At 34.5% G+C, this 26,900-nt stretch overlaps 3 protein-coding genes across 3 annotated transcripts; all 3 read right to left on the reverse strand.

Annotated features, from left to right (window-relative positions):
- Positions 1-419: 419 nt before the first annotated feature.
- On the reverse strand, positions 420-3,585 carry LOC131638417 (cation/H(+) antiporter 15-like). Its single transcript, XM_058908981.1, has 3 exons — positions 3,029-3,585; positions 1,939-2,940; positions 420-1,834 (listed from the first exon to the last, which is right to left on the reverse strand). The coding sequence occupies exons 1-3, from the start codon at positions 3,236-3,238 to the stop codon at positions 521-523; spliced, it is 2,526 nt and encodes an 841-aa protein (XP_058764964.1). The 5' UTR covers positions 3,239-3,585; the 3' UTR covers positions 420-520.
- A 577-nt stretch (positions 3,586-4,162) lies between these two features.
- Positions 4,163-6,752, reverse strand: LOC131638434 (2-oxoisovalerate dehydrogenase subunit alpha 2, mitochondrial-like). The gene is made up of 8 exons (XM_058909000.1): positions 6,323-6,752; positions 6,067-6,249; positions 5,679-5,836; positions 5,460-5,559; positions 5,143-5,254; positions 4,896-5,035; positions 4,586-4,771; positions 4,163-4,487 (listed from the first exon to the last, which is right to left on the reverse strand). Exons 1-8 carry the CDS (start codon positions 6,605-6,607, stop codon positions 4,320-4,322), a joined length of 1,332 nt encoding a protein of 443 aa, XP_058764983.1. The 5' UTR covers positions 6,608-6,752; the 3' UTR covers positions 4,163-4,319.
- Positions 6,753-14,607: 7,855 nt separating this feature from the next.
- On the reverse strand, positions 14,608-16,010 carry LOC131638416 (NAC domain-containing protein 104-like). The gene is made up of 3 exons (XM_058908980.1): positions 15,722-16,010; positions 15,288-15,529; positions 14,608-15,205 (listed from the first exon to the last, which is right to left on the reverse strand). Exons 1-3 carry the CDS (start codon positions 15,906-15,908, stop codon positions 15,017-15,019), a joined length of 618 nt encoding a protein of 205 aa, XP_058764963.1. The 5' UTR covers positions 15,909-16,010; the 3' UTR covers positions 14,608-15,016.
- Between the last annotated feature and the right edge of the window lie 10,890 nt (positions 16,011-26,900).

Raw genomic sequence — 26,900 nt, forward strand, 5'->3', positions numbered from 1 at the left:
TATCCTAGGAATTTTGTGGTTGATAGTCTGCTGGCACAATTTTTGACATAGCTACAAAACATCTTAAAGAGAGCGAGCAATCTAGCACGTGACTCGGCTAGTAATTTCTTCGTTGGTATAAAATCAATTTTCAAGCCTTTATTTAAATTCAAAATCAACATATAATTTTCCTTTTAAAGACTAATTTGAGTGTCACATTTTTTATGAAGTAATAGCCTCTCTTGATTATAAAGCTCTCCCTTCTCCAGGTTCCACACATCAGAGTAGTTTTTTTTTTAAACAAAATCCCTAGGAATTAGCAGAATTATGCTAAGCCCAAACTAAAATGTTGTTGGAATGGAGTAACATAAGAGACTTGATATGAAGTGTTGATAGACAAAAAATTAACCATACATGAATTAAAAAAAACTGTACTCACATAAATGTATGAAACTCTATGTACATTTCTTACAACAATAGACAAACTTTGTAAAAAAATTAACCACCCCCAGAAGTCATACACAAAACTCTCCCTATATTGCTATAAATTATGGGGAGTTATTCTTTCTGTATTAAAAACAGTATGTCTTCTTGATGCTCCTGAATGATGAGTTATGTCAACACTATTATTATAAAATTCTTCACTATCAACTGGTGTTTCTAATCCATCACCATTTGATCCTAATCCAACATATTGTTGCACTACCAAAACTGAAGCACTTGCTGCAAAATCTGATGAAGCTAACAAATCACCTATTGCACCCATCTCAGGACACTCACTCCAATCAGTTAACCCTGCTGTCAATGGCGATATCATTCCATGACCTCTTCCAACTATAAATAGATCATGTATATCATCCATTGTTCTTATTGCTGCTACTGTTTCCTCTCCATTGTTAACCACTTTCTCAAAGTAGTTAAACGAATCATCGTTCAGGTATCTCATTCTAAACTCGTGTATTAGTTTATCGTCGATTCGTTTTTCTATATCATTATCTGTTTCAACTGTTAGCACGCTTGGTTCGTCTGGATTGATTCCGTGTTGATGAACTGGTTCGCTTGCTTTTTCGCCCGGGACAAACCGCATTATGGTTAGGCTAATAGCTGTATGTTCGAACATTCTCCATCCGTAGCATAACGCTTCTCTGTCGTCTGGTCCACCGAAAAACATTATTGCTACATGATGTGATACTTGGTTTGAGTCTAGGCGGTTTAAACCGTTTAAGCCTCTATCGACTAGGATTCCGACCGAGCACGGTGCGTTTGCTAGTACGTTTTGGTTGATTGTTCGAAATGACATGTTTGTTGGTTCCATTCCACCATCAACTGTTTGTTGTTTATGAAAGGGAATGATGATTAGCGATACGCGCTTTTCTTGTGCTAAATTGCATATATCTTCATGCATTGTTGAGTAAGGGGAAACTGCTGTTAAAGGCTGGACCGAGACGAATGAAGTGTTTTGTTCGTAGTTTTTAAAGGCGGTGATTATGTGATCGGATTGAGCTTCCGTTCGGTTAAGTGCTACCTGTTCTGGTTTTGTTGTGTTGTGGACAATAAGCATTGCTGATGTGCGGCCACTGAGTTCGACCAAATGAAGCATGTAGAGGCATATAGGCGAATTCTTTGTTGGATTCGAGGCTTCAAGGAGGTTGATCATTGTTGGCACATTTCGAGGACTATGGACACAAACTAGTATTCTAAATTCTCCATCAGGTTTTGATATCTGAATTGATCTTCTTTTGTAATTTATGTTTCCCCTTGATGGTCTATAAATTATCGATACAACAGGTACAACTACTCCGGTCATTATTACGGTTATAACCACCATGACGGCAAATGATGCTTCATCGAAAATCTGCATAAAGTTTTAAATAGTCAAAATGCGTGATTCATTGAGAGGAATAAGCAAAACAATGAAAATACAAATAGCAATCAATAGTACTATGACAGTATTAACACCTTTTGGTCCTTTCCAACATTGAGAACAATCAATTCAATAAGGCCTTTTGTGTTCATGAGTAATCCGAGGGTAGCGCCTTCGCGGATCGGCATTTGATAAAAGAATGCAACAGCTAGAGTTCCAATAATTTTGCCGATGCAAGCAAGAAAAATGACAAAAATAAGAATACTCCAAGTCCAAGACCCTCGAACGAGTCCTATATCGGTTTTTAACCCACTGATTGCGAAAAATAGAGGGAGCAAAAGTCCCGAAACAAAATCCTCAAGCTTTTCCACAAGTGTAACACCAAGTGGTCCACTCGGAATCGCCAAACCAAACACAAAAGCTCCGAAAACAGAATGTGTTCCAATAGCATCGGTGATGAAACCGGAGATCATGACACCGGCTAATATAAGAGATATATAGAATTCACTGAATGATTCACCTTCAGGTGTTTTCCTAACTACCCATGAGGCTGCTGGTCGAACGGCGTAAATACAAAAGGCGACAAACGCTGCGCCCGACAATAAAACCCAAAGGGAAGCAAAAGAACTTGTTTCATTTTCAGCCAATGCAATTGCTAAAGCCAAGAGAATCCAAGCGCACACGTCATTAATGAGTGCAGACGAAAGAGCGAGCCTTCCTAAATCCGTGTTAATTAGTTTTAGCTCGGCTAGGATTCGAGCTAAGACAGGAAAAGCAGTGACAGATAGAGCGACGCCGAGGAACAGAATATAAGTTCCTTGGTTTATGTCACTGTTAAGAGTGTGCCTATTCGAAAGGAAGGAAAAAGAAGCACCAATGATGAAAGGCAAAACCATGCCAGAAATCGCTGCAAAGACCGCCTTTCTCCCTACGCTACGCAAAATAGTTACGTCCATCTCCACACCAACCAAGAAGAGGAAATAAAGTAAACCAACGTTCGCCATTGTTTCAATCACCATCACACTTCTTAGAGGGAAAATCGCATTGGCAAATACTTCGCTTTTTCCAAGCACCGAAGGACCTAATACTACCCCGCCCTGCACCGATGAAAACATCACATCTATCAGCAATGCAATGCAATGCAACACAAAGGGCATTTTTGTGTTTGAAAAGAAAAGAACTAACCAGAATTTCGGCTATAACGCGTGGCTGGCGAAAGGGCCTGAGAATAAAGACGAACATGCGAGTGGCTGCAACGACTAAAGTTAATTGCAAGATGAAAAGTGGGAGAGAATAATCCAAAGGGTTATCCCCTTGCCATATTCCATTTGTTGTAATCATGGTTGGTGCATAACACACTATATATGCATCTGTTCTGTTTCCTCTATCTCCCATTTTTTCCTTGTTAATCCTCTATTCATATATAACAACGTTCACCTAATAGAGGATTTTGTCATGTGTCAAACTTGCATTACCAATGCACTAGCAGCATATAATAGAAAAGATGGTTTAAATCTTGCAGATGGATGATAAGGAGGGAAAATAATGTAACAAGAAGAAGAAGGATAATTATTATTTTTGCTTTGTTTGATGAAAATCAGAAATTAGAGGAAGGAAGAGAGAAAGGAAAAGGTTGGTTTTGTTTTGGTGGTTTTCCACTCCAAGTGGAAATTGTAGTTAAATTCTATGGTCAATGTTGTGGAATCTATTTTAAGAAATCTTATGATTTGATATATATAATGTGAGTGATTTTTAGATCAAGAATAAACATGTGTATCAAAATTTAATCACATCTCTTAACTGATCAAAATGCTATCAGTTCACAAAATTGATTCAGTTTAGATTCTTATGAAGAAACATGACATTTGCAGCTTCTGCAAATCAATCACAAATCAGCAATATATATTTCTTAATCTCATATTAAATATACAAATTTTGAATTGTTTAAAATTAACTGGTTAACTAAAATACATAATTTTTTAACAAATAAAAATTTATAAATTATTATATTGAATATCTTGGTATAGTATTTGCAACAAAAAAAAAATCTGAAGTTCCTCTCAAAACTTTTTGTAGAAGTTCCTTTTATTTGTTTTTTCTTTTCAAACATAAAAGCTCCTTTTGTTTGCTAAGAGGTTTTCTTAAATCTTGTTTGGATCAACTTCTTTCACTTCATTTTTTATGTTACTTTATATAATTTGAAAACCTAAATGCAAAAAGCTTATTTTGAATACCAGTTAATGATGCCATGTGTATTTTTTCAGTAATATTTACTTTATTTTGAATATATTAATATGTATATTTTTAAAACATAAAAGATAATTTAAATGTGGTGCCAAATATATTCATAACTCAGATTTATTTGAGGATGTCAACCTCATTATTCTCCAATTCATAATAGACAGAAAATCCAAGTTTGAAGATGATTTTATGGCATCTTCAAACTAGATGTTGTGGTTAAGAGTTAAAATTAAAACTACATGGGAATATTTGTTGGATACTCATGTGGATGTTTGTTTACAGTCTCCTTCAGCCATTTCTCCTGCTCACGGAGATTGGTCGGAGGAGCGTCATAAACGTCATTAAACAGGTCTGCAAGAGGAGGTTTTTCTACACTCTCGGCAACTTGAATCGTCTGTAGAAGCTGTAGCAGGAAATTTGAGAGTTAGAATAACTATTCAACAATGTTTTTAGGGATCCATTTAAATCAAATTCAAGTCCAGAGTCCAGACTATAGTTTACCTGCTGTCTCAAACTGTTTCGAAGCTCAGACTCAGCAATGTCATTCCACCAGCCATTCCTTTCTATCCACTTTCTAAATCTCGCCACAGGATCACGTGCCGATCTCCACCAATCAATCTCTTTGGCAGGACGATACTTGGTAGAGTCATCTGATGTGGAGTGGTGTCCTGCTCTATATGTAAGAGCCTGAAAAACAGAAGAAACAGATACAACATTGGTCTTACGTTAAACATGCTTCAATATGAGACCACATACCGCATTTTTCTAAACATGCCCAAAGATTTGGCTTCAAATGTTATTATCATTTTACTTCTATTAAAATTGGTCTCTTCTCGCTAACTGCCATTTGACGAGCAGCTTGAACAGCACTGTAAATGGCCAGAGCATCATTCCCATCTACACGAATACTACGAACTCCATAAGCTTGTCCTTTTACAACAATACCATCACCTATTTATAAACACAAAAACCAGCACACCATGCTGTTAGACATTGCAAGACAATGCTACAGAGCTAGATAGTTAGAAGAAATTGAAACAGAAGGAACAGAAAATTACTTCGAAACTGATCTGATGTAGGGGTACTGATAGCCCATCCATTATTCCGGCATATAAAAATGACTGGGGCCTCCATTACCGCAGCAAAATTTAATCCGGCATGGAAATCTCCCTGTTATAGCTCATAACTCAATCTATTACAATATAAAAAACAAAAGAAGAAAATTTTAACATATTGAGGATCCTTGATAATGATCGCTCATGAAAACAAAACCATTCTATCACAAATCCATGCCGTGTTTAAATTGCACAGAAGGCTTCTTTGATAAATGAGGGAAATGAGTCTTAATTACTAACATAGAAATTGTACAATTTACCTCACTTGAACCGCCATCTCCGAAGTAAGTTACGGCACATGCATCCTTTTTGTCCATCTTTAAGGAATACGCAGCTCCAACAGCATGGGGAATTTGCGTACTACAGATGAAAGTAAATCTTTCATTTTGTAACTTACATAATCATTGAAACAAAAAAGAAACAGCAACAATACTAATAGCAGTAATTATCATACATAGATCAAAATTTTCACTACTTACGCAATAGTTGATGCTACAGTCATATAGTTGTGCTTGTTAGACCCATAATGGATCGGCATCTGCCTTCCTTTCCCATTATCAAATTTATTGGAAAAACATTGATTTGCAAATTCTTGCAGAGTGAAACCACGCCATAACAAGACTCCCGGTTCCCTATACTGCATGCAATCAATCCTAATTACAGTAAGATCATTTCAAGTCTTGACAAGATAGTTATCTCTTTACCAAAATTATACCAAAGTAAAAATAAATAAATAAATGTCTGTGCCAATGTCCGAAACTAACACCGGCACTTGTGAATAGGATTAATTAATTCATTTTTCAAATTATTATCAGTGTCTACGTGTGACGTGTTTATGGTGTCTGTGCTTCATAGATGATAAGTAACCTGGGGAAAAATAATATCATCCATGGAAAGAGCTGCAGCAGATGCAATGTTGATAGCCTCTTCCCCGCTTGTTGTTATATAAAACGAGATTCTTCCTTGTCGTTGCGCTTCATAGAAGATATTATCCATAGTTTGAAGTGCAACCATGTTATTATACATTTTAACAGCAACGTCCTCACCAACCTAACACCAATGCTTATTTATTTATTTTCACACAGTAGAAGCAAAATAAATGAAAATGAACGTGAAAAAAAACCTGTACAGACTGAGTCCCTGAAATGAGGTCCCCATAGTCATCAAGAACACGGTAACAAGGGATTCTCTCTTGTGTTGATTCGGATAAAAACTTCATTTGAGGGATGAATTTGACATCTCCTCCAGGAAAATCTAAAACCTGGTCGTGAATGGAAGGGTTAGTCGCAGTGGTGGAGTTAAAGCGACGTGGAAGGAGATCGGTGAGATTAGGTTTCCGACGATCGGCGAGAAGAGGAGTGATTCGATATTTGAAGTAGGTGAGGATGGTGGTGGATTTCTTCATCATGGTGCATATGAGAAAGTGAAGAAACAAAATGAAAGTAGAGATTCAGACGGTGAGAATGGCAATGGATTTTGAAATTATTATATTGAGTAAATTATTGAAATGGGTGTAAATATGGTTATTTTAGTTAGGAAATTAGGTAGTGGACAAAAAGATGATCCAATCCAAATTGAGGGAAAATAAGATGAACGTCAAATGTTACGTGGGAAGTCTATCACGTGAAAGAATAATCACTGCCACGTCATACACTACTCACTCTGTTTTTTGGATATACATGTTTCCGTGATGAGCACACGCGTGTCAGTATTTGATAGTACTTCATTTGTTTTTTTTCTTCTTCTTTCGATGAAAAGGCTTAATCATTAAGACGAAGAGACACCGGAAACAATTATATCAATTTACATTTTTATTTTATTTTCTTCATCTACTATATTAAAAAATCAATAAAAAAACCATAAAAGAGTAGATGAAGAAAATAAAAGAAAATTAAAATTTATATATTTTTCTCTAACAATCCAGTCAAACCTAACATTTTCTCTAACCCGACCATCTTATGAGAATCAACATTGAACTTCCTACTAAGAATATAATTAAGGCTTTAAAAGCAACCTACAATCTACCATAATGAGATCTAAAACAGTTAAATATTTAATATCATTTATACAATCCACTACATTCATAGCATTTGATTGGACAACCATCATGTCTAAGTTCATCTACCTAACCATTTGCAGGATGCATCTGATGGCTAGAGTTTCAATAATGCACGACTCAACATAGATATCTTCCTTCTTACAAGAGGCAAGAATGACCTTTCTCTCCTAGTTTTTGATGATGCAACAGATTGACACAAACCCTTCTTGAAAGTAAGATGCATCAACCTAAATGGCATCAAACCCATGGAATTGAGCCTCAAACTCTCAAACTTGCACTAGTTTCTTGCAAAAAGGCAACTATGGGGCTGCCTTGTTAAAATCTAGAACATAGTCAAGCACATCGCCTGCCACTGCTTGCGGCTCAAACAATTTTTGCTGAAATATACAATGGTTTCCTAGCATTCCAAATTTCCACAAAGTGGTGAAAAGCATTTGAACACCTGGAGGATCATTCCAACTTAAAACTTGCAAAAGTCAGTCACTTAAGTCAATGTCAGGTTGAACACAAAATCCAAGCGGGAAGGAGAAGCAAACCTTTTTGACAAAGTCACAATGCATGAACAGGTGTTTGGCTGATTCAGGAAAGGAAATACAGAGGTGCATAAAGTATATAACCTGACTCCTTTTCTTTGCAGGTTGTTCTTTGTTGGGAGAATTTTCTTTGCGAGTCTCCACATGAAGTTTTTAATTCTGCCTTGCACAAGAGCATTCTAAATCTTCTTCCACAGCTTTTTATGAGGAGTACATGATGGACCTGGACATTTATGCAACTTGTCTGTCCTAAGGATGTGGTATGCCGATTTGATTGAATAATCCCCATTCTTCTCATTGTGCCAAATGATTTTAGCTTTAGGCCTTCGAAGAGACAAAGGTATGCTGGTAACTTGTCTCTCTTTCAATCGGTCAAAACAAGCCTTGATCAACTATTTTTTATAGGTGTCCAGGTCTTGGTCAATAAGCTCATAGACCTTAGCCTCATTATCAAAAACACAAGCAAGACTGTGAGTTTTAAAACCCGCTTCTTCTGAAATCCAATTATCTTTCCATATATGCACCTTCTCCCTCATCCCCTATCCTCCATTTAACCCATTTCGAGACCAACTCTCTAGCGCTTAGAATACTCTAACACATGTAACTTGTACATAATCCCACTTCTGCGTCTGAAATAGAACATCTAGGATAGTATATACTTTTGGAAACTTTCTCTAACAGAGTTTGCTCTCCGTAAGTAGTATCCAATAATGATTCTCAAATAAATTTTAGTTGAAGTCACTCAAACCTCTAAATCTCATTCTTCATATGCCTTTAGACATAGCCATCCTCTCCCAGCTCATCCAATGGATCTTCCCATCTCCCTGCTTTTTACCCCACAAAAATTTGGCTAGCATGTTTTCTATTTCCTTACAACAGTCCTTTGGGAGTCTGTAACAACTCACGGTGTAGCTTGGAATGGTTTATGCCACTTCCTTAATTAACACTTATTTCCCAACTCTAGATAGTAATTTCTCCTTCCATACATAGGTGTTACACATGCTCAACAAAACAACTCTTCCAATTCAATAAGAAACCTGCAGCAGAATTCAACAATAAAACATACTTTAATTTATTTCAACAAAATAAAGTATTTGGTTAAATAAATATTCTCAAAACATCAACTCAACAAACAACGATAAACAACCCATCCCAGCATTACTTATAAGAGCTTTGACAAAAACTCAATAACGCATAAATACTTAAATAAATGAAGAGGTTTTGGCGTCATCTTCCAGATCAAATATCAACTACTCCTCTACCTGATTATTTGTACTCCAAGAGAGCACATACACCACAAATAAAACAAACAGGGGTGAGAATAAGCTCAAAATATGTTAGCGGTGCAAAACATAGCAAGGGTAGCATATTAAATACAATTATCAAAAGTATAACTCATTCACAGCAACACTAATCAATTCACAATGGTAATATGTATGCAATGCGAACAACACCTCGATTCAAATGCATGTGATACCAATTTCGGACATCAGAGTTATGTTACTAATCTCGTCCACTCACCAATGGTTCCCCTTTGAATTGGGTTCCCATTCGAACCCCACTCGTCAATGATCCCCTCCTCTGAATCAGTGACTCAGCATTTGACTAAAGTCCATACATATATCACCGACGCACATGATGCTTGACATGAAACTACAACATACAAGTGTAATAATCACTGTTGGCTCCGTTTCGAAACGGGCTAAACACATAACAACAACTCAACCTTTCTTGCGTGTGATTCGAATCATGCACAATCCATGACTGGAACCGAGAAAAACAGTGGTGAAAAGAAAAGTTATGGTGTTTCAAATTTAAATCACAATTTGCACATGATTCGAATCATGCACGTCTCGGACTCGAATCATAGTTTGTGCATGATTCGATTCACAGGCTTCCTGGATGCCACTAAATTGTTTGATTAAAATCAGGCTTAATACATGATTTGAATCATGGACCTGTGTGACTAGAATCAGAACTTTAACCTCACTCAAAGCACAGGAAAATGGGTCATCTTTACTCACGAAGTCTTGTTTCACTCTACTTGATCATTTGACTCAAATCATGAAATGATCTTGACTCGAAACTAACTAACTTTTTCCATCCATTTTTATGCTTAATCTCAAGCATATATAAAATCAATTTGTCATCATTTTTCAAATAATATTTTCATGATCTACATTGTAATTTTGTGAAATCATCACCCTCTCACTTTTTGAAAGTTGAAAAACTCTTTCAAGCAAAATTCTTTCTTCTTCAACGTCTAGTTTAATTTCTGATCTTAATAATGAGAGATTTGTAATTGATTGAGGGAGATGTTGTCTTAAAACTAATTGTTATTGAATATTTGGTTGAGATTTTCATGTAGCTTGCAAGATTGAGGTTGTTGTCATTTGTGCTGACAAGTTCTAGTGAAGAGAATGAGGTTCTTCTCTCCAGATTACCTTGGTAGTGTCTGTATGGAAGGATATGGACAAGTAGGATTTCTTCTAAAATCTTCAGACAATTTATCGCTCAAAAAATCGGTGGGATCAAGGGGTGATCTCCACACACGAAGTTTGTGAGAAGATTAGTGATACTAGAAGATTCAAGAAGCGTGAAACAAGTAAAGATTTCCCAGAAGAGTTTGGTATTATGTTGAATACAAGTCAAGATCCAGATAGGAGATTTATTTTTCTCAACATTATTGTGGATTAGTGATTATATGGACTCTTGCAATATTTTTCAAAATAAAAAGGAACACAGTAGGTTTCAATGGGAAACCATTGAAGACTGGAGTAGGAAAAGCGAGGACGAAAGCCGAAACACGATATATCCTGATGTAATCCCCCTCTCTCTCTCTCTCACTCTCACTCTCACTCTCTCTCGCATTTAATTTTCATAGGATATTGCATGCTTAGGTTTTCAATTCTTAGTGTAGTTTTTCATTTATTCAATTGGTAGTGATTTATTGCGTAAGGTTATGTTTTGTTAGAATTGGGGTGTAATTGAGTTTTAGTGGTGATTAAATTCTAGGAAACTAGTGCTGTTAGAATCCAATCATAATTGAAATACCATATAGGACACATCTCGTGTAATATACAATCGTTCAATTATTCTTTCTTGAACAATCTGTGAGTTTTGTGAATAGTATATTTGTCGACGCGATCAAAATTTCAATAAAAGTATAATCTTCATATTTCCATTTTAAACCTTTCCCGCACAATTCTGAAAAACCTATGATATTCTATTTTTGGAAAATAAGTCGAAGTTTTTTAAAAGGGTCTATTCACCCCCCCCCTTCATACTGTTTTCTTACTCCATATTCTCATGCGACAAATTATTCATGCTAGATCCTCGTGGAAGAATCTTGGTCGTCTTACTCAGCCATACCATGGCAAGAAACCTATTCAAGATATTCTAAAACAGTAGCTTAATCTAGAAAAATAAGTAAATACATCTAATCTAAGGTGACCATTTAATTAATCAAACCCCTGTGGGGAAAAGGTCCTAGTGAAAGCCCATTAGGGAGCCATTGATCATTACACAAAAATCCCCTAAGGGCATGATTACAAAATCCCCTAAGGGCTTGATTACAAAAAGAAGCCACAAAGGGCATAAACAAAAAGGTCTGAAGCTCAATTATCTCCTCCATAACCCACATTTCTTTGAAAACGCTCTCTGGGTTAATAAAACCCTCCTTAGGAGTTTTCTCCTCCCTCGCCTTATCACCTTCAAGATCATCCTAAGCATTCTCAACATGAGATATGCCATACACATTAGAGGGAAACACCTTTTCTTCTTCCACTAACTGACCGTCACAATCCACTTTGATGAGATTCATTTGACTCAAGTCAAATTCTTGGTAGAGGAAGACTACATGCTCCTTTGCCCGCTCGAAATACTGATAAAAAGTATCCACTAATTCATCCTTAAGTGTAGATAATTCTTCCTCTAGTTTCTTATAAGATCAAAGGGAAACCTTGAGGGACTACTTCAGTATCTTCTTTGAGACGGCGAGAGCTCGCGCCTATAACACCACCATTTTAAGGTTGGATTTCATATCCTCTTTATCTTTTACAAGGGTCTTTACTATATCCTAATCTTTGGCGAGGTTTCCTTTGGAAATTGAAAGCTTGTAATTCAACTTGTTCATGACTCGACGGTGTTTCTCATGTTTAACTCGCTCCATCTGTAGAACCTTATACGTGTGATTTTCCACCAAGCCAGACAACTTGGGAAGTGCTGTGTTACAAATGGCCTTATAGTCACCAGTGAAATCTTTTGGAAAAAAGTGGCGGGGGATAGTAAACTTCATGGCATCGAATGTTGGACCAATCCATATAGAGGACTGATGGGGTGGGTCATCCCTAATTGAGGCGGAGCGCTTTCCCATTCTGTGCTCCCTAAGGATAATGGTTGCATTATCCTTTAGGATTGGGGAAGAGCTCCCACCATGTTTCTAGATTTTCATGGCGTGAGGATTGTTTGGGGAGTTACCTTTAGTGTGCCTCTTGCTCACTTTTGTAATAATACTATACGAGTGACTCTTGGGACTGCATGTCCCTTGTTCTTGGCACTCAACCTTTTTCTTGGACAGACACTTCTTCCTTTCATCTAGAGGGATAAATGGAATTTTCTCTTCAAAATGGTATAAGAAAGACATAAGTATCCTGGCGGTAAATAACCCTAAAATAAGGATCACTTAGATCTTAAACTTACTTAAATATTTGGCTATCTCAGTGTCTTTCCCCGGTCTAATATAATCATGGTACATGAGCTCATGGCATTAAAATCGTACAAGAGATGAATCGCTTCCTTCTAAACATGTGTGAGGTAGTCAAAGTTAAAACATGTTATCACCAAACATTTTTTATCCAAGTCAGAGGGAATCGAGGGGCGCCATTTGCTCCGGTTGTGACAATGATGGTGTCATCTTGCCCCCATATTTTCACGAACCTATCTTTCCAATTTTTATAATTCTTAGAGTGGGATTTTAACATTACTCTTCTGTATAAGGTACTCAAAATAACCTAATTCCACCTTTGGTACTAGCCTTGGTATTGTAAAAAAATAGAACATGCCTATGGTAGGGATACCATCTATCCGTCGACATATGATATCAAATACCCCAATAAAACTCCAATAGTTGGGAAAATATGGGAGGGAGCAATGTTGGCAATCACTAGAACGTCAACTTCAGATAGGGTGAAGGGGATCAGAACCCCCAAATTATGGATAATAGGGAGGTGCAGGTAAATGTAGGGGATGAGTGAGTCATATAGGGCGTCCATGTTAACCTTCTCTTCCTTAGAACAAGCCTTCAAAATACCATCTTCATGTTATCGTTGAAAAGCAACAACCCTCTCCTCACTGGTATACAAGGTCACAAAATTTTCAACGTTTAAGTATTTAACGCCCGTAGCCACCATCAGTTGCTGGGAGTTTCCTAGTAAAGAACATGAAGAAAGATAGTCACCATGAAAACTACTAGTGCTTTCATAACTCCTAAATAAACATAAATGTAAAAGCATGTAGTTAAAGAAACCTTTGGCCCATTTGGAATTCCTCGCGCAATACATTTTAGATCATTCTCTAAGGATTTAGGGCTCTATCGTCCTACCACTCTGGACTCTTAGGGAGTTTCACCAAATCCCTAACACTCGCCATTAAATGAGAAAAAACAAGAAATAGTAACAGACTTGTACCTGTAAATGAGGGGTAAAAGATTGAACCTTAAAAATCTAGAAAATAAATGTGCTCTGTGCTTGAGGGACTCTTAGGGAGTTTCACAAAATCTTGAGAGAACAAGATATGTGTAAAGGTAAAATAGTGGGGGCTGAGCCCCTTCTATAGACATTTGAATGCTATCCCTAAGGATAATTAACAAACTCTCACTAGGTACCCTAATAGTTTCAAAATATTCTCCACGCCTTTTACACATGTAAGGGATTAAGATCAGCTTGGCTTCCCCCAAACAAATTCATCATTAATCCCATTTAATGATGCACGTGCACTCACATTAATTAACATTGAGGATTCGCCTAAACTGATGTTTGGGGATTCACCTAAACTAACACTTGGAGATTTACCCCAAGTCACGCTTGAGGGATTGGCCTTAAGCTATGCTTGAGGGACCCACCCCAAACTATGCTTGAGAGACTTGCCCCAAACCATGCATGAGGGCTCGTCCATATGTGAAGGTACTAGTATAATTGTAAAGGATCCACATGATGCAATACAAAGTTTACTTAGGATATATGAATACCACACATTATCGAAAGTAAGCCTCAAAGCCGCCCTCTTATCACAACACACGCCAATAGTGCATAACACTCACTCATTGGTTACATTATTTGCCCTCTGTTGGACTTGAGTAAAACTACGTATTGTCCCCTAATGGAACACGAGGATAGACATGTCCTTAGGTCTAACGGTATGAAATCTCACTTAAAGTTGAAAACCAAGTTTTCCTAAAGAATAAGGAGAATAACAAATTCACACTCATATGAGGAGGTGGAATAACCACCTCATGGATCCAAAAATTCTCTATAAATACTTCAATCACGAAATTGAGGGGGGCAATCAATTAATTTAGAAACCTACTAGATACAGAGTTTTTCACCATTTCTACGTGAGTTTACTCAAATAAAAACAACCATAAAACCTTCGTACAATCCTATACGATTAGGGATTATCACTCATTGTACTTTTAGCAAGTAGCACATTTATTTTCTTATTACTTTTTATTATTGAAATTTCAATAATTATAAATTATTTGAATATACTAAATAATAACAAGTATTAATAAATCTATCAAGTGAAAACTCTAATAAATTTAATTTAATTCCTAAATTGATAATCACTTTTATTCATTGGAATCATAAAATTTACTAAAAGCACACATCATGTACTCATAAAAAAATAAATAACATGTACTCATTTCAATAAAGATAAAATTTGAAAAGCAATGACAACAGAATTATTGATATAACAATGCTTAGAAAGAGCCACCCTTGCAAGAACATATAAGCAACAACAACCCCATTTATCCTCCAAAAGCAAACTTGATTCATCATGGAGACAAAGACCAAACCTCTAAATTCCAACTTCCAATGATGTTTATTGTGTTTGATCCAAGTACGCCAAAACAATCATGGCAAGATTATCTCCATCAAATCAATTGTTTCTTTATTACCATAGTTGTGCTCATCGAATCTAATTAAATATACTAGTACAACCCTAGCTAATATTGATTCATGGTTATTCCTCCTTCCATGTCAATGTCCAAGTCTAAAGACAGAAAAACTTGGTCTTGCCATGAAAGTTCTGTTCCACTACTCTCACGGTCATCATCGCTGTAACCTTGTTCAGGATACATGTTCTTTTCAACTTCATACACTTTGCATAATACCCACTCGCTCCAATTTTCACCCTGTCATGCACCATTTAATTATCTAGAGAAAAAATAAAAAAAATTTATAGCTTATAGTTACAAAATAAATAAAGTGACTTACAACTTTATCAAACACATTGGAGGAAATGTGATATTCTTGCATTACCCAACTAGTTTCAGCACCTTGTGAAATGTTGAATACTAGGTAGTTTTTCATTCCCACTTTTTGATCAGTAGCTGAAAATATTGGTTCGGACACACCAATTTCCTTCCAAAAACCATTTTTAGTGGATCTGTTTTCCTTGTTCAGTTTTGTGAAGAAATAGTATTGGTCTTCATCATTTCCACCACACATAGCCTTACCTGTATAAACATATTTATTTACATAATATCATAACCTTTTCAAATTTTTATCTAGCCACAATTTAACTGTGATAAATTTTAGATCAGGTGTGATAGGCAATCTTGCATACTATCAAAACGGCCGGAATAATAATAATAATAATAATAATAATAATAATAATAATAATAATAATAATAATAATAATAATATACCATTTAATTCCCAAGGAAGAAATAGAGAGAGATCTAGATGAGGGATGAAGTTTGAGTGGGATGGTATAAGATCAGAAGCCTTGGAATATAGAAAGTGGATGATAAGTTCTTCATCTGTTGGAGAGAAAACAAAGCCAGGAGGAAGCTTGACAATATCTCCCATTTGATGATATATTTTGACTATCATTATAATTTTGTTGTCACTATATATACATTAGAGAGAAAGAAAGATTTGGATGGAGTGTAATTATTATTCAAAAAAGAAAAAAAGAAAGAATGAATGGATGGATGAAAAGACTGTGTTACGTGGAATATCATTAATTTAAATGATCAGGTCGGTATATATGCCGTTAAAGATAATCCAACCAAAGGAATGCATTAGGCCTAACAACATGATTCCAACTGGAAAAACTTCAATCATATGAGTTTGATTGAAAGGAAATAAAAAGTTGGAGTCATAATACTTATCTTTAAATATCAATAAGTATTGACCATAATCTCTGTATGCAAGAATGGACAATACAAATTATTGCTTGAACACAAACTGAAAATGTTGACAGCAAAACTAACAATGTATGATGCTCACTAAGGGATGTCAATAATCGGTGGGGCGAGGGCGCGGGATACATTTCCAGTATAATTCGTGCCTTCGAATCTATTTCTCATTCCCGCTACGGAGGGATTTTGTCCCCCATCCCCGTGGATCTCCACGGTTCTCCACGGATCCCCAAGATTTACAAACATGATTTTTTAATTTAAACCAAATTAATAGTAAAAGCTTCAAAAACTAACCACAACGAATTTAAAAATTATTCATTTATAATAAATATATTATTTTAACAATATCTAATTTATAATATTGAGTGTCATGACCACCAAAATTTCAAACTAAAAAAAATTGAAATAATCATTTAGATCAGCATGGAAGAATTTTTTTTGAAGGATTTTAACAATTCAAATTAAATATTTATTGTTATAATAATTTAAAAGTTAAAATATATTAATAATAAATATTTATTTATTATTTTTTACAAAAATAGATTTATTTAAAAATAGATTTTTTTTCTTTCTAATACTCTACTGTTTTCACACTCTCTTCAAAAACTATCACATAAAAAGTAAGAATTTGTTAGATGTATATGATAAGATAGAGATATAAGATAATAAAAATTTGGATACAACAACGATGTGTAATAAAAATTTGGATACAACAACGATGTGTAAATATTTATTCTACAATGTATTTGCTGCATATATGATTAAAATATAATATTATTATTTTATTATTTATAAACTTATATACACAATAAATATGTAATATATATAATGTCCCATTAAATACTAAATCAAAATAAATATGATATATTGGTTAATGAAATTTTGAAGTTGATTATTGAAATTTATTCTATAAAGTTTTTGCTGCCTATATGATTAAAATATGATATTATTATTTTATTATTTATAAACTTATATACACAATAAATATGTAATATATATATATATATATATATATATATATATATATATATATATATATATATATATATATATATATATATATATATAATGTCTATAATGTCTCATAAAATACTTAATTAAAATAAATATGATATATTGGTTAATGAAATTATGAAGTTGATTAATGAAATTTAAAATATTGGTTAATGAAGTTACGAAGTTAGTTAATCACATATTGGTAAATAGTGAAATACGGTGTGGTGTATGAATATGGTGTAAGAATAGCATTTTTCCTTTACATTATATTGTTTTTAACTGTTAATCAAATATAAGGAACATTATTCACCAATATCGTGAACAGTTAAAGTATTATAATAATAAATAATTTTAAAAATAAACATAAAAATTACTTTTTTAACTTTTTTTTTTTATTTTTAGATTAAGGGGTGCCGATATAAAATTGTATGATTAAGTTAACCAACTTCATAATTTCATTAACTAACATTTTATATTTCATTAACCAATTTTATTTTACTACTAAAAATTATTTTCAATATTTTGATATTTATTAAACAAATTCATAATTCATTAACCAATATTTTATTTTTTTATTAACCAACTTTATTTTATTATTTAAAATTATTTTTAATATATGAGCATTTATAAATCAACTTTATCATTTCATTAAGCAATAACCAACTTTGTTTTACTATTAAATTATTTTTAATATCTGAGCGTTTATTATTCAACTTTATCATTTCATTAATCAATAACCAACTTTGTTTTACTATTAAATTATATTTTTAATATCTGAGACTAACTTCGTTATTTTATTAACCAATTTTATTTTACAATTAAAAATTATTGTTCATAATCACTATTATGTAAATATTATTGTTCACAGTCATTATTCACAAATATATTCTTTTATTTAATTAAAAAAACATTGTTCGTCGTATAATACGATAAACAACGTAAACAACAAATAAAAAAGATTCGACAAGTTTTGGCAGAATATATGACTGATAAGCCACCATTAAACTTGAACAAAAGTAAAGTTCATGTTGTCCATCGTCATGAAGTAGTTGGCAGGTCACTTTTGACCCGGCAGTGATACAATAAAACATTTTGGTTTGCTTTTTTATCATTTTGTGGTGTGTCATTTGAAACCTTATTTTTCCAATCCTGGAAAGAAATTAAGCCATAGTCATAGACATGCTTATCAATAGTATCAAAGTGGATTTATTCGTTGTATTTTGTTTGATAGTGATGAGAGAAAGAAGCTTTTCAATGCGAGGCCCAAAAATATCGACATGTATTATTAACCTTTTACTGCAACTCTATCAGTGACCCTCACAGATAAAGATTGAAGCTCCCATCAGCTTTTTGACATACGTACGTGTTGTTAGGCTTTGGAATTGGATATCTTACTTTCCACTATCTTCATATATTGAGATTGTGCCACTCTTTAATATTTGTTAGTAGTTGTCAAAGTGTTATCATTATAAATATTTGTAAATTAAATTGTTTATCTAAATAAAACTCTAATATAATATATCAACAAATGAATTATCCTTATGGATATTGATGATTAATGGTAGGGTACATGTGTTTAATTATCAGTATTATTGGTACCCACGAGTTTTAAATTCTTTAAGATAGAAGCAAACTCACATAATAACAAAACTCAAGGAGACAGGACCGGTCTTTTGAATTTGGTTGCCTTGAGCGAATCAAATGAGTGGTGTCCCTATAATTTTTTAAACAATAAACACATAAGGATAAAAGAAATAATTGGATAAAAAATACATTTTTCATTTGACATTGTGCAAAAATAATACAAGTATGGATCTTTAAATCAATGTTTATGCTACATCAAAACATAAACCACTATAAAGATACTTCTTCTTATTTAAATATCATCCTCTTATCATTTTTTGTTGCAAAATCATTAATACTTTGTTCATAATCAAGGTTCTTCAAAAAATTATTTTCAATTGAAATCAATGCAAGACTATTTAATCTATCTTGTGACATAGTAGATCTCAAATAAGATTTTAATAATTTTAATTTAGAAAAACTTCTCTCACCAGATGCAACACTGATATGAATAGTCAATATTATTCTATAAGCTATGCATGCATTAGGAAAACAATTAAAAGTCTTTAAAGAACTCAACATCATATAGCTTAATTTTGATTCAAGTGTTAAAACTTCTCAAATAACTTTTAAATCTTCAAACAAAATTTTACCATCAAGAGCAAGAGAATCGTCATGTTTAAACAAGTTTCAAGATGTTTATAACATGCTTTCAAGTCTCTATCAAATAATGATCTAAGCCTTTCAATACTAAACAAAAATTCAAAAATATTTTCATATGTGATATACTGCTCAAATCTTCTATCAAGTGAGCTAATTGTTTAATCTACAATATATAAGAAATAGTGATTTCAAAAAGACTCTTCAAGAGACTCAAGATTCAGTTGTGTGGGTTAAGATGGATTTTCATCATTGTGTTGTTTTCTACGAATTTAACATTTTTGAATAAACACACATTTAATCTCCATTTCATTCCCAATCTTTTCAGCACTAGCCTTAGCATTCACAAATCCAGATTCTCTATATTCCTTTATTAATTTTGACTTTGTAGTGCCCCTATATATTTGTTAGCCAGTATTTTTCAAAAAAATAAATTTTATCAAATATTATTGTAATAGAAAATTCTCTTTTAATATATATAGCAATAAAAAAATTTGGTGCCCTTAAAATTATGGGGCCCTGGGCTCCCGCCCCGTGAGCCCGTGCTCAGGGCCACCCCTGCAAGGAGAATACAAACTGATTTAGACAAGTATTTGGATAGGCTATATCTATTGAGAAACTCCACGATTAAATTTTAACAAGAACATCGAAGCACAGAAAAGTGACGAGGAGTAAAGTGGACACAATTCGACTAGCATGAAGAAGACAATCACCACCATCAACCCTTCAATTACATTTTAGCTGGATGCAATCGTTTGTATCATAATTGTTGTGAAAACGACGGTATTTGGACTTATTCATATGGACGGTTTCACTAACCAGCTACCGGTACCTTATCTCGGCTTCTTTAAATAGTGTTTGTACATTCCTTCACGATTCTCTCTCTTGAAGTGTTCAAGGGAGTCTAAGCATCAAACCTAGGGCGGGTTCGTGCTCGTTTTCTTCTCTGATGGACAGCTAAGTCTTACAATTTCTCATACTCGGCTAACCTCGACAGCCAAGAGCTTCTCTTCATAGTTGATAAAGGTTTACACGCTACTCAACAAGTCCTTTAATTTGTGGGCCTCTTTGCGTCCTAATTTTTCAAGGAACACACAGTCTAATCTCTGGCCCCTTTCAAAGATTCAACACTTTGCGCTTTCGTCTGAGCCTCCAACAGCCACAACCACTTTTATGAAGCAATCAATGTATCCGCGCACGGTTTCTTTCTTACTTTATGTGATTCTGCTGAGCACGACCATGATAGTCGGTTGCCTCTTCTTGGTGGTGAAGTGGGTAGTGAAAGCTTCGCATAAGTTAGCCCAAGAGTATATACATCAATATAGAAAGGATTTGTACATGGCCAGGGTTGATCCTATTAGGAAGAGTGCACAGAGTTTACTCTTCACGATTCAGTCGGAATGATATTAGTCCATATGGCCATTACATGCTCAATATGTTCATCTAGATCTTCGGACTTGTTGTAACTCTAGAGCTTCAGCGGTTTCTCCAATGACTTTGGGATTCTTCTATCTAAGATGCAAGCGGATATGGACTTTTTCGTATGTTTCTAGATGAGAGTGTCTTTCTCATATCTTTCTCTCCTTTGAGGATGAAAAAATTCAGGAGGAGTATGGCTACCTTTTCCTCCTTCGCGATCACGGGAAGGAGTCTAGTGCATGTGTTATCAGCGTCTTGGCGACTTCTGGATTTCTTTTGGATCCCTTCTCAGCTCAGTGATGGCGGTTTGGTTCTTATGTGAATTCGCCTCTTGTACAATGGTATTCTTCAGATTTGCATGGTGTAAGCTTTCTTTGGTTCAGAATAATCTCTCTGCTATGGCTTGAGAGTTCTGATGTCGCACCATTTGGTATACACTTTTCAGTAGGTCATTGGCTTTCTGTACTTCGAGCTTAGCCTTTAGTAGTTGAAGTTCGGGAAGCATTTCTTGTCGGGGCATTGTAGGCATTGGTGGAGGTTTGATTGATTGCTTGCCCTGGTGAAAATGGAGTGCAGATCTAAGAAACAACTGAGGTTGAAATGATCCTTGACTTATCCTAGTTCATACAAGATATTGTGGTAGAGAAACAGATGGAATAGTCTGTAGAACTTGACCGTTCTTCATTTAAGGAGGAGGTGGAGGATTTCTGGCTACCTTAATAACAACAACGGTTTGTCGTTAGACGACTAAGCAAGTAGATTTGGAAGGCGCCATCATTGACAGATTTGATGGAGGATTTGAGGGATGAGAGTTTGAATCTCCCATAAATGATCAAGAAAGAGTTATGTGTTTCAACCAAAGGAGATATAGATTTCTAACGGAAGATATTCGATTGAATAGAGAAAAATTTGATATTGGAAAATTGTAGGAATGAGGAGTTGATTCCCACATATGGCCCCAATGTTTTGTGTTGGAACTAGAGTTGATCGAAAAGTATGGATTTATTCTTTTTGTTGTGGTTTAAATCTTCCAATACGAGGGAGAAGAGATTGGCATGGAAAGTTAGCACTTCAATGCTCAAGTTAGAATGAGATCAAAAAAAGGTGTTTAATTAAGAAAGGTTTTAGATAACTGTGAAGTGGTGTTTTTTCCTCTTTAAATAAGAGAAAGGGTTGGTAACCGCATGCGGTCAACCGTTGGATTGATCTAGGTAGTTAGCATGACATTCGCTTGAAGGTTTTCCTTTTCAATAGAGAGAAACGGTCTACATTTTCTGCATTCAATATCTTGTTGCTTCATCATTGGACCTTTGTCTTTCGAGCCTTGTAGATGACCTGAAATAGTTTCCACATAAGTCCTTGTTTCTACTTTGCAGGGCGAGGCTTTGTGACACGTATCTTTACTCGGCCACGAAATCCATGAATGTGGAAGTCCTAGAAGTGATGTTGTCGTTCTTGGGAATAGGCACATTAAATAGCTTTCTTATAAGACGTGACGCGGTGCGGGGAATGACGGACACGTCTCCCTACGCTAGTAAATAAGGGAGATTTTCCTCCTTTAGAGTATTCATGCGCTTTAAAAAAAATTTCTGGAAAATCTAAACCATTTGGTGGCGCGTAGTGGATCATACAATCCTTAATACCTGAATTGGGAATAAAGATTTTTGAAACATCATTTTTACCTTTTTTTTGTCAATGATATGCGATTAAAGTATTTCTGCCTCCTTTGTCATTCTTCTCTAAGAGCGTTTTGGCTTCAACATTGGATTAAGTTCAGACAATTTTTTTGTTGACGCTGGTATTACATGTTTGAGTTTTCCTTTCTCTGAGTCCCGAAGTTCAATGTTCTTTCACTCTTGTTCCTCTTTGCTAGGGTTTTGAAGATAGTGATAGTTCGAGCCTGCTTGCTTTGTTACACCTGTATTAAATTCTTTTCACAACATATTTTTTATCATGGTGATAGTGTCAACCTCATCCAAGAGGTCTGTAAGGATATTTCAGGTGATTGGGTGGATCCCTACATATTGGGGATTGCTTCCGCTTTTGTCCATGTTAATTTTTTGACCAAGAGTGTTTCCCCCAGATGGAGATAAGAGGATATGAAACTGATACGATGGAAGTGTTATCCCTTTTTTATGAATGCCTACTCTCTCTTATAGGTTATCCTCTCTCCTAAGCCCCTAGAACTTTTTTGACACACTACGCCTCCTAGACTGCACATATGCCTGCGTGTCTGCCACAAGAAATTTATGGATTAGGTTTTGTGAGGGGTTAAGCCCCTAGCAAATTAGCGAGGTGGCAAGCCTCACAAATAATTTGTGATGACCTGTTTAGCTAGGGGATCATCCCCTTGAAAAAATCTGTTTTGTGAGGATTTTTTGCCTTGGTGAGGGGTTTAACCACTGGCTAAACAGTCTTTTTCTTGTAGTGATACTTCTTTTAACATGAAGCTTTTTATTATCACACTTTCATCATTTGATGGTGAGAGATTTGTCATGTGGAAAGCAAGAATGCTAATTTTCATTAAAGTTATTGATTTTTAATTATGAGATTTTGTTATAAATGGTTGTTCCTACTCATTTTGGTAATAATGAAGTACTAAATAAATCGAGTAATCTTTGGACCACGAAAGATAAGAGAAAAGTTAAACTAGATTTTAAATACAAGTTCTTGATAATGAGTGCTTTAAACACTATAGAGTACTTCTATATGTTTAACTATAATACTATCAAAAAAGTATAGGACACTCTTGAATTGATCTATGGCGATTTTCTCGAGATCAATCAAAAGAGAATGAACATGTCTATTCAAGAAGATGAAACATAGAGTGAAAGTTAATATCATCTTTAAAGATGGTTCTCGAACATTGAAATCCTTGGAAGTTATTTCAAAAAATTTGTTTCTAACAAATATCTTAGATTCAAGAATTGGTGTTAGAAAATTGATTGAGTACTTGATTCAAAAGGTAGAAAGGTTTATGATGAATTTCAAGAAAAATCCAAGAATAAGGAAATCATCCTGAAACTTAAAGAGTTAATCCAATTACTAAAATATGAAGAAAAGAGTTCAAGTACATTCGAAGAATCTTCATCATCCTTATCTTCATCAAAAGAGCTACATGGAGAAAATGTTGAAAGATCAACACCAAAAATATCATATAAAAGAATTTCCATTGTGTATGAAGGATCTTCTGAGTAATCATCATCTAGCAGAATATTTGGAGAATCATCATCGAGAAGAGTTTTTGCAGAAACCTCAAATTCATCGACCACAGATTCGTGAAGAGATACCTGTAAAGATTTATTCAATGCTTCATCCAAAAGTTCATATGAAAATTCACAGGAAACATCTTCGAGAAGATCATGAAAGGAACGTGTATGCTTTGATAGGGGGTAAATGCATCATTTTTCTTGCTTGTTTTATTTCCATTATTATGGGTGTTTGCATCATTTTAGCTCTCTTTTTGGCATTTTTTACTTCCTTTTTTGTTTTTCAGGTAATAAGAGGTCAACAGATCGAATCGGGACGAAAAAATCTGAAGATCACACGAAACAGAGCGCTTCAAGTACAAAATTCACGAGATCAACACGGTTTGGTTGTGTCCCATAACTCGGGCTCTGTTGGCCCCTTTGAAGTACGCACATAGAAGAAACTTGAGGCTGACACGATCACCCCGTGTTGCCTGACACAGCCCGTGTCAGCACTCACGTAGTTACTAAACTTTTGATCTTTGGATGGATTTTGTACCTTTTGGCATTTGTTACTCCCATTTCTTTCATTATTAGCTATTAGTGGAAGTAAAGTACGAAATTAGTGCCAATTATGAGTCACTTGGCTTGGATTACTATAAGAAAAAGCTTAGGCATCAAACAAAAAAGGGGGGGAAACACCTAAGGGTGACACTTAAGGAGGATCTGTCATCTTTCACTATCTCTTCTCAAAACAATTGTTATCTTTCTTTGCTTAAGTTCTAAATATTGTTCCTCGTAATTTATGAATATTAGATATTATAATCTTGTCTTTATCTTTATTTCCTTGTGATATTGCTCTACTACTCTTCAATTATTTACCTTTCTTGCAATGTTTTTTAGCTTATTCATTATTATTGTTCATCTCATCATGAGTGAGTAGATCCTTAGGGACATGGGGTTATGAGAATCCTTCTCATGACAAACCCCTACTAAATTATTTATTTTTAATTATGATAAGCAAAAGTTATTTTATTCTAAAATTTGAGTACCAATCCACGTTTACGTCAGTTGCGAAAGCAAAGTCAAAACAGTGTTGATCATGTATCGAAAGATAATGATTTGACATCCTACAGAAAATTACCGAACAACTGAGTTCGAGGAACAACTGAGATGGTGACTTGATCTTAGATGAGAAACAATTGAGAATGCGGCATCACGTGACAAGGCATACACTCTTGATTGACATACATAGTTGTGCGTGAAACACGTTCAGATGCGCGTGCCACAAAAGTGGGTGTCACGCAAATTTATCTAATTTTCTATAAAATAGCTTAGAACTTCTCACAATGAAAACATGAATAATTTTAGGGGTGTGTCTTGATGGATAATCATAATCTCTGTCCTATTTTTATTATTTCTTAATTTTCATTTTCAATCTGCAGTCACACAAACCATTCTCGATCACTTTAGATAAACATTATTGAAGAAAAATTGGTAATCACATATCTTTATGAGGGATCGATATTTTTTTTAATATTTGACACAACCGTGCATTTACGGCTCACACACATCAAGCTTTAAAACTACTTATGAAGAAGATGGAGATGGGATAACTACTTTATCCTGTAAGCAAATATTTAAATTAAGTGTTAAGATTAAAAAAAAAATGAAAAGTTAGAAAGAAACTTAGTAGACTTTAATGATCATATTGAATTTCTTGAAAGTAGTAATAAATTTAAAAATCATATTAAATTTCTTCTTCTTTTCTTTTTTTAATACAAAATGGGCCTAAGCCCAAAAAAAAGAAAACACTACAAAACAGAAACACGAGAGTCAGCTTCTCCCAACAAGTCATTAGATAACAAGGAAAGAATGTCATCTGGACAATCTTGAATTTCTTGAAAATAGAAATAAAAGGCTTCACTTAGATGAGTATAGAAGACAGTCTTTAAAATCTAACAGATGTGAAATATGTGATTCTTTGAAATATGAAATTAAGAGCTTGCATGAAACGCTAGGTAAATTCACTAAAGATAAGGAAAATCTAGATTTAACCTTATTGAATCCAAGGGTTTCCTATAGTAAAATCAAATTAGGTTATCAACCTAATCAATCACTCATAAGTATTTTTCATGCTAAGAAGAAGACTTGTCGATCTCTATTTAAATGCAATTGCATAAGCATGATCATTTAAAACCTTTTTGTTATGTTAAAATAAATTATTTAAGATGGTATAAGGGGTATGACTCCAAATATATTAAAACCACTAACATGCAAGGACCCAAAAAAATTGGGTACCAACAGTGAAAACTTAATTTACTTTACAGAGATGTTTTGTAGTTTTAAAGGGGGAAATGCAAATTAAATAAAAATTGTGCAAAGCATGAACTCGAATATTCCACCAAAGAAAGGTGGTCTTAATAGTCTTCATGGTGAAGGAACTATTTGGAAGTATTTTGATGAAATGTCCTTAAGAAACATCTCTCTCAAGAAGAAATTGTGTTCTAGATCAAATCTCATGTCAAGCGATTCAGAGAGATGCGAAAGTTTTTTATTTAATTTTATTCTTTGGGGGAAGAATTTCAAAATTCTTTGTGTTTTGAGGTAAAACTGATAGAGAATAAACTTAAAAAACTCTAGTTAATCCTCTAACAAGTGCTTATTTAATTGTCTATTCCATTTAATTTATTTTTCCCTAATCGTTTTGCTTAGAAAATGAAAGGTTTTAGCAAAGAGATGTAAACCAAAAGAAACGGGGTGTAGAAATCAATTCAAAACCCAAATCCTCTAAAGGCCCAAATGGACCAAAGAAGCTAAAAAAAGTAACATCTAATCGATTAACCTATAAGATT

This window comes from Vicia villosa, unplaced genomic scaffold (assembly GCF_029867415.1).
Source record: "Vicia villosa cultivar HV-30 ecotype Madison, WI unplaced genomic scaffold, Vvil1.0 ctg.002312F_1_1, whole genome shotgun sequence".
Classification (NCBI taxonomy): domain Eukaryota; kingdom Viridiplantae; phylum Streptophyta; class Magnoliopsida; order Fabales; family Fabaceae; genus Vicia; species Vicia villosa.

Excerpts from the sequence above, each read along its gene's own strand:
- LOC131638417 (XM_058908981.1), bottom strand. The coding sequence starts at position 3,238 with ATGGGAGATAGAGGAAACAGAACAGATGCATATATAGTGTGTTATGCA. Across the intron at positions 2,941-3,028 it reads GCGTTATAGCCGAAATTCTG|GGCGGGGTAGTATTAGGTCC; the intron begins GTTAGTTCTTTT and ends TCATCGGTGCAG. Across the intron at positions 1,835-1,938 it reads ATGTTGGAAAGGACCAAAAG|ATTTTCGATGAAGCATCATT; the intron begins GTGTTAATACTG and ends AACTTTATGCAG.
- LOC131638434 (XM_058909000.1), bottom strand. The coding sequence starts at position 6,607 with ATGATGAAGAAATCCACCACCATCCTCACCTACTTCAAATATCGAATC. Across the intron at positions 6,250-6,322 it reads CAGGGACTCAGTCTGTACAG|GTTGGTGAGGACGTTGCTGT; the intron begins GTTTTTTTTCAC and ends CATTGGTGTTAG. Across the intron at positions 5,560-5,678 it reads ACTGTAGCATCAACTATTGC|TACGCAAATTCCCCATGCTG; the intron begins GTAAGTAGTGAA and ends TTTCATCTGTAG.
- LOC131638416 (XM_058908980.1), bottom strand. The coding sequence starts at position 15,908 with ATGATAGTCAAAATATATCATCAAATGGGAGATATTGTCAAGCTTCCT. Across the intron at positions 15,530-15,721 it reads TCTTCCTTGGGAATTAAATG|GTAAGGCTATGTGTGGTGGA; the intron begins GTATATTATTAT and ends ATGTTTATACAG. Across the intron at positions 15,206-15,287 it reads CCAATGTGTTTGATAAAGTT|GGTGAAAATTGGAGCGAGTG; the intron begins GTAAGTCACTTT and ends GGTGCATGACAG.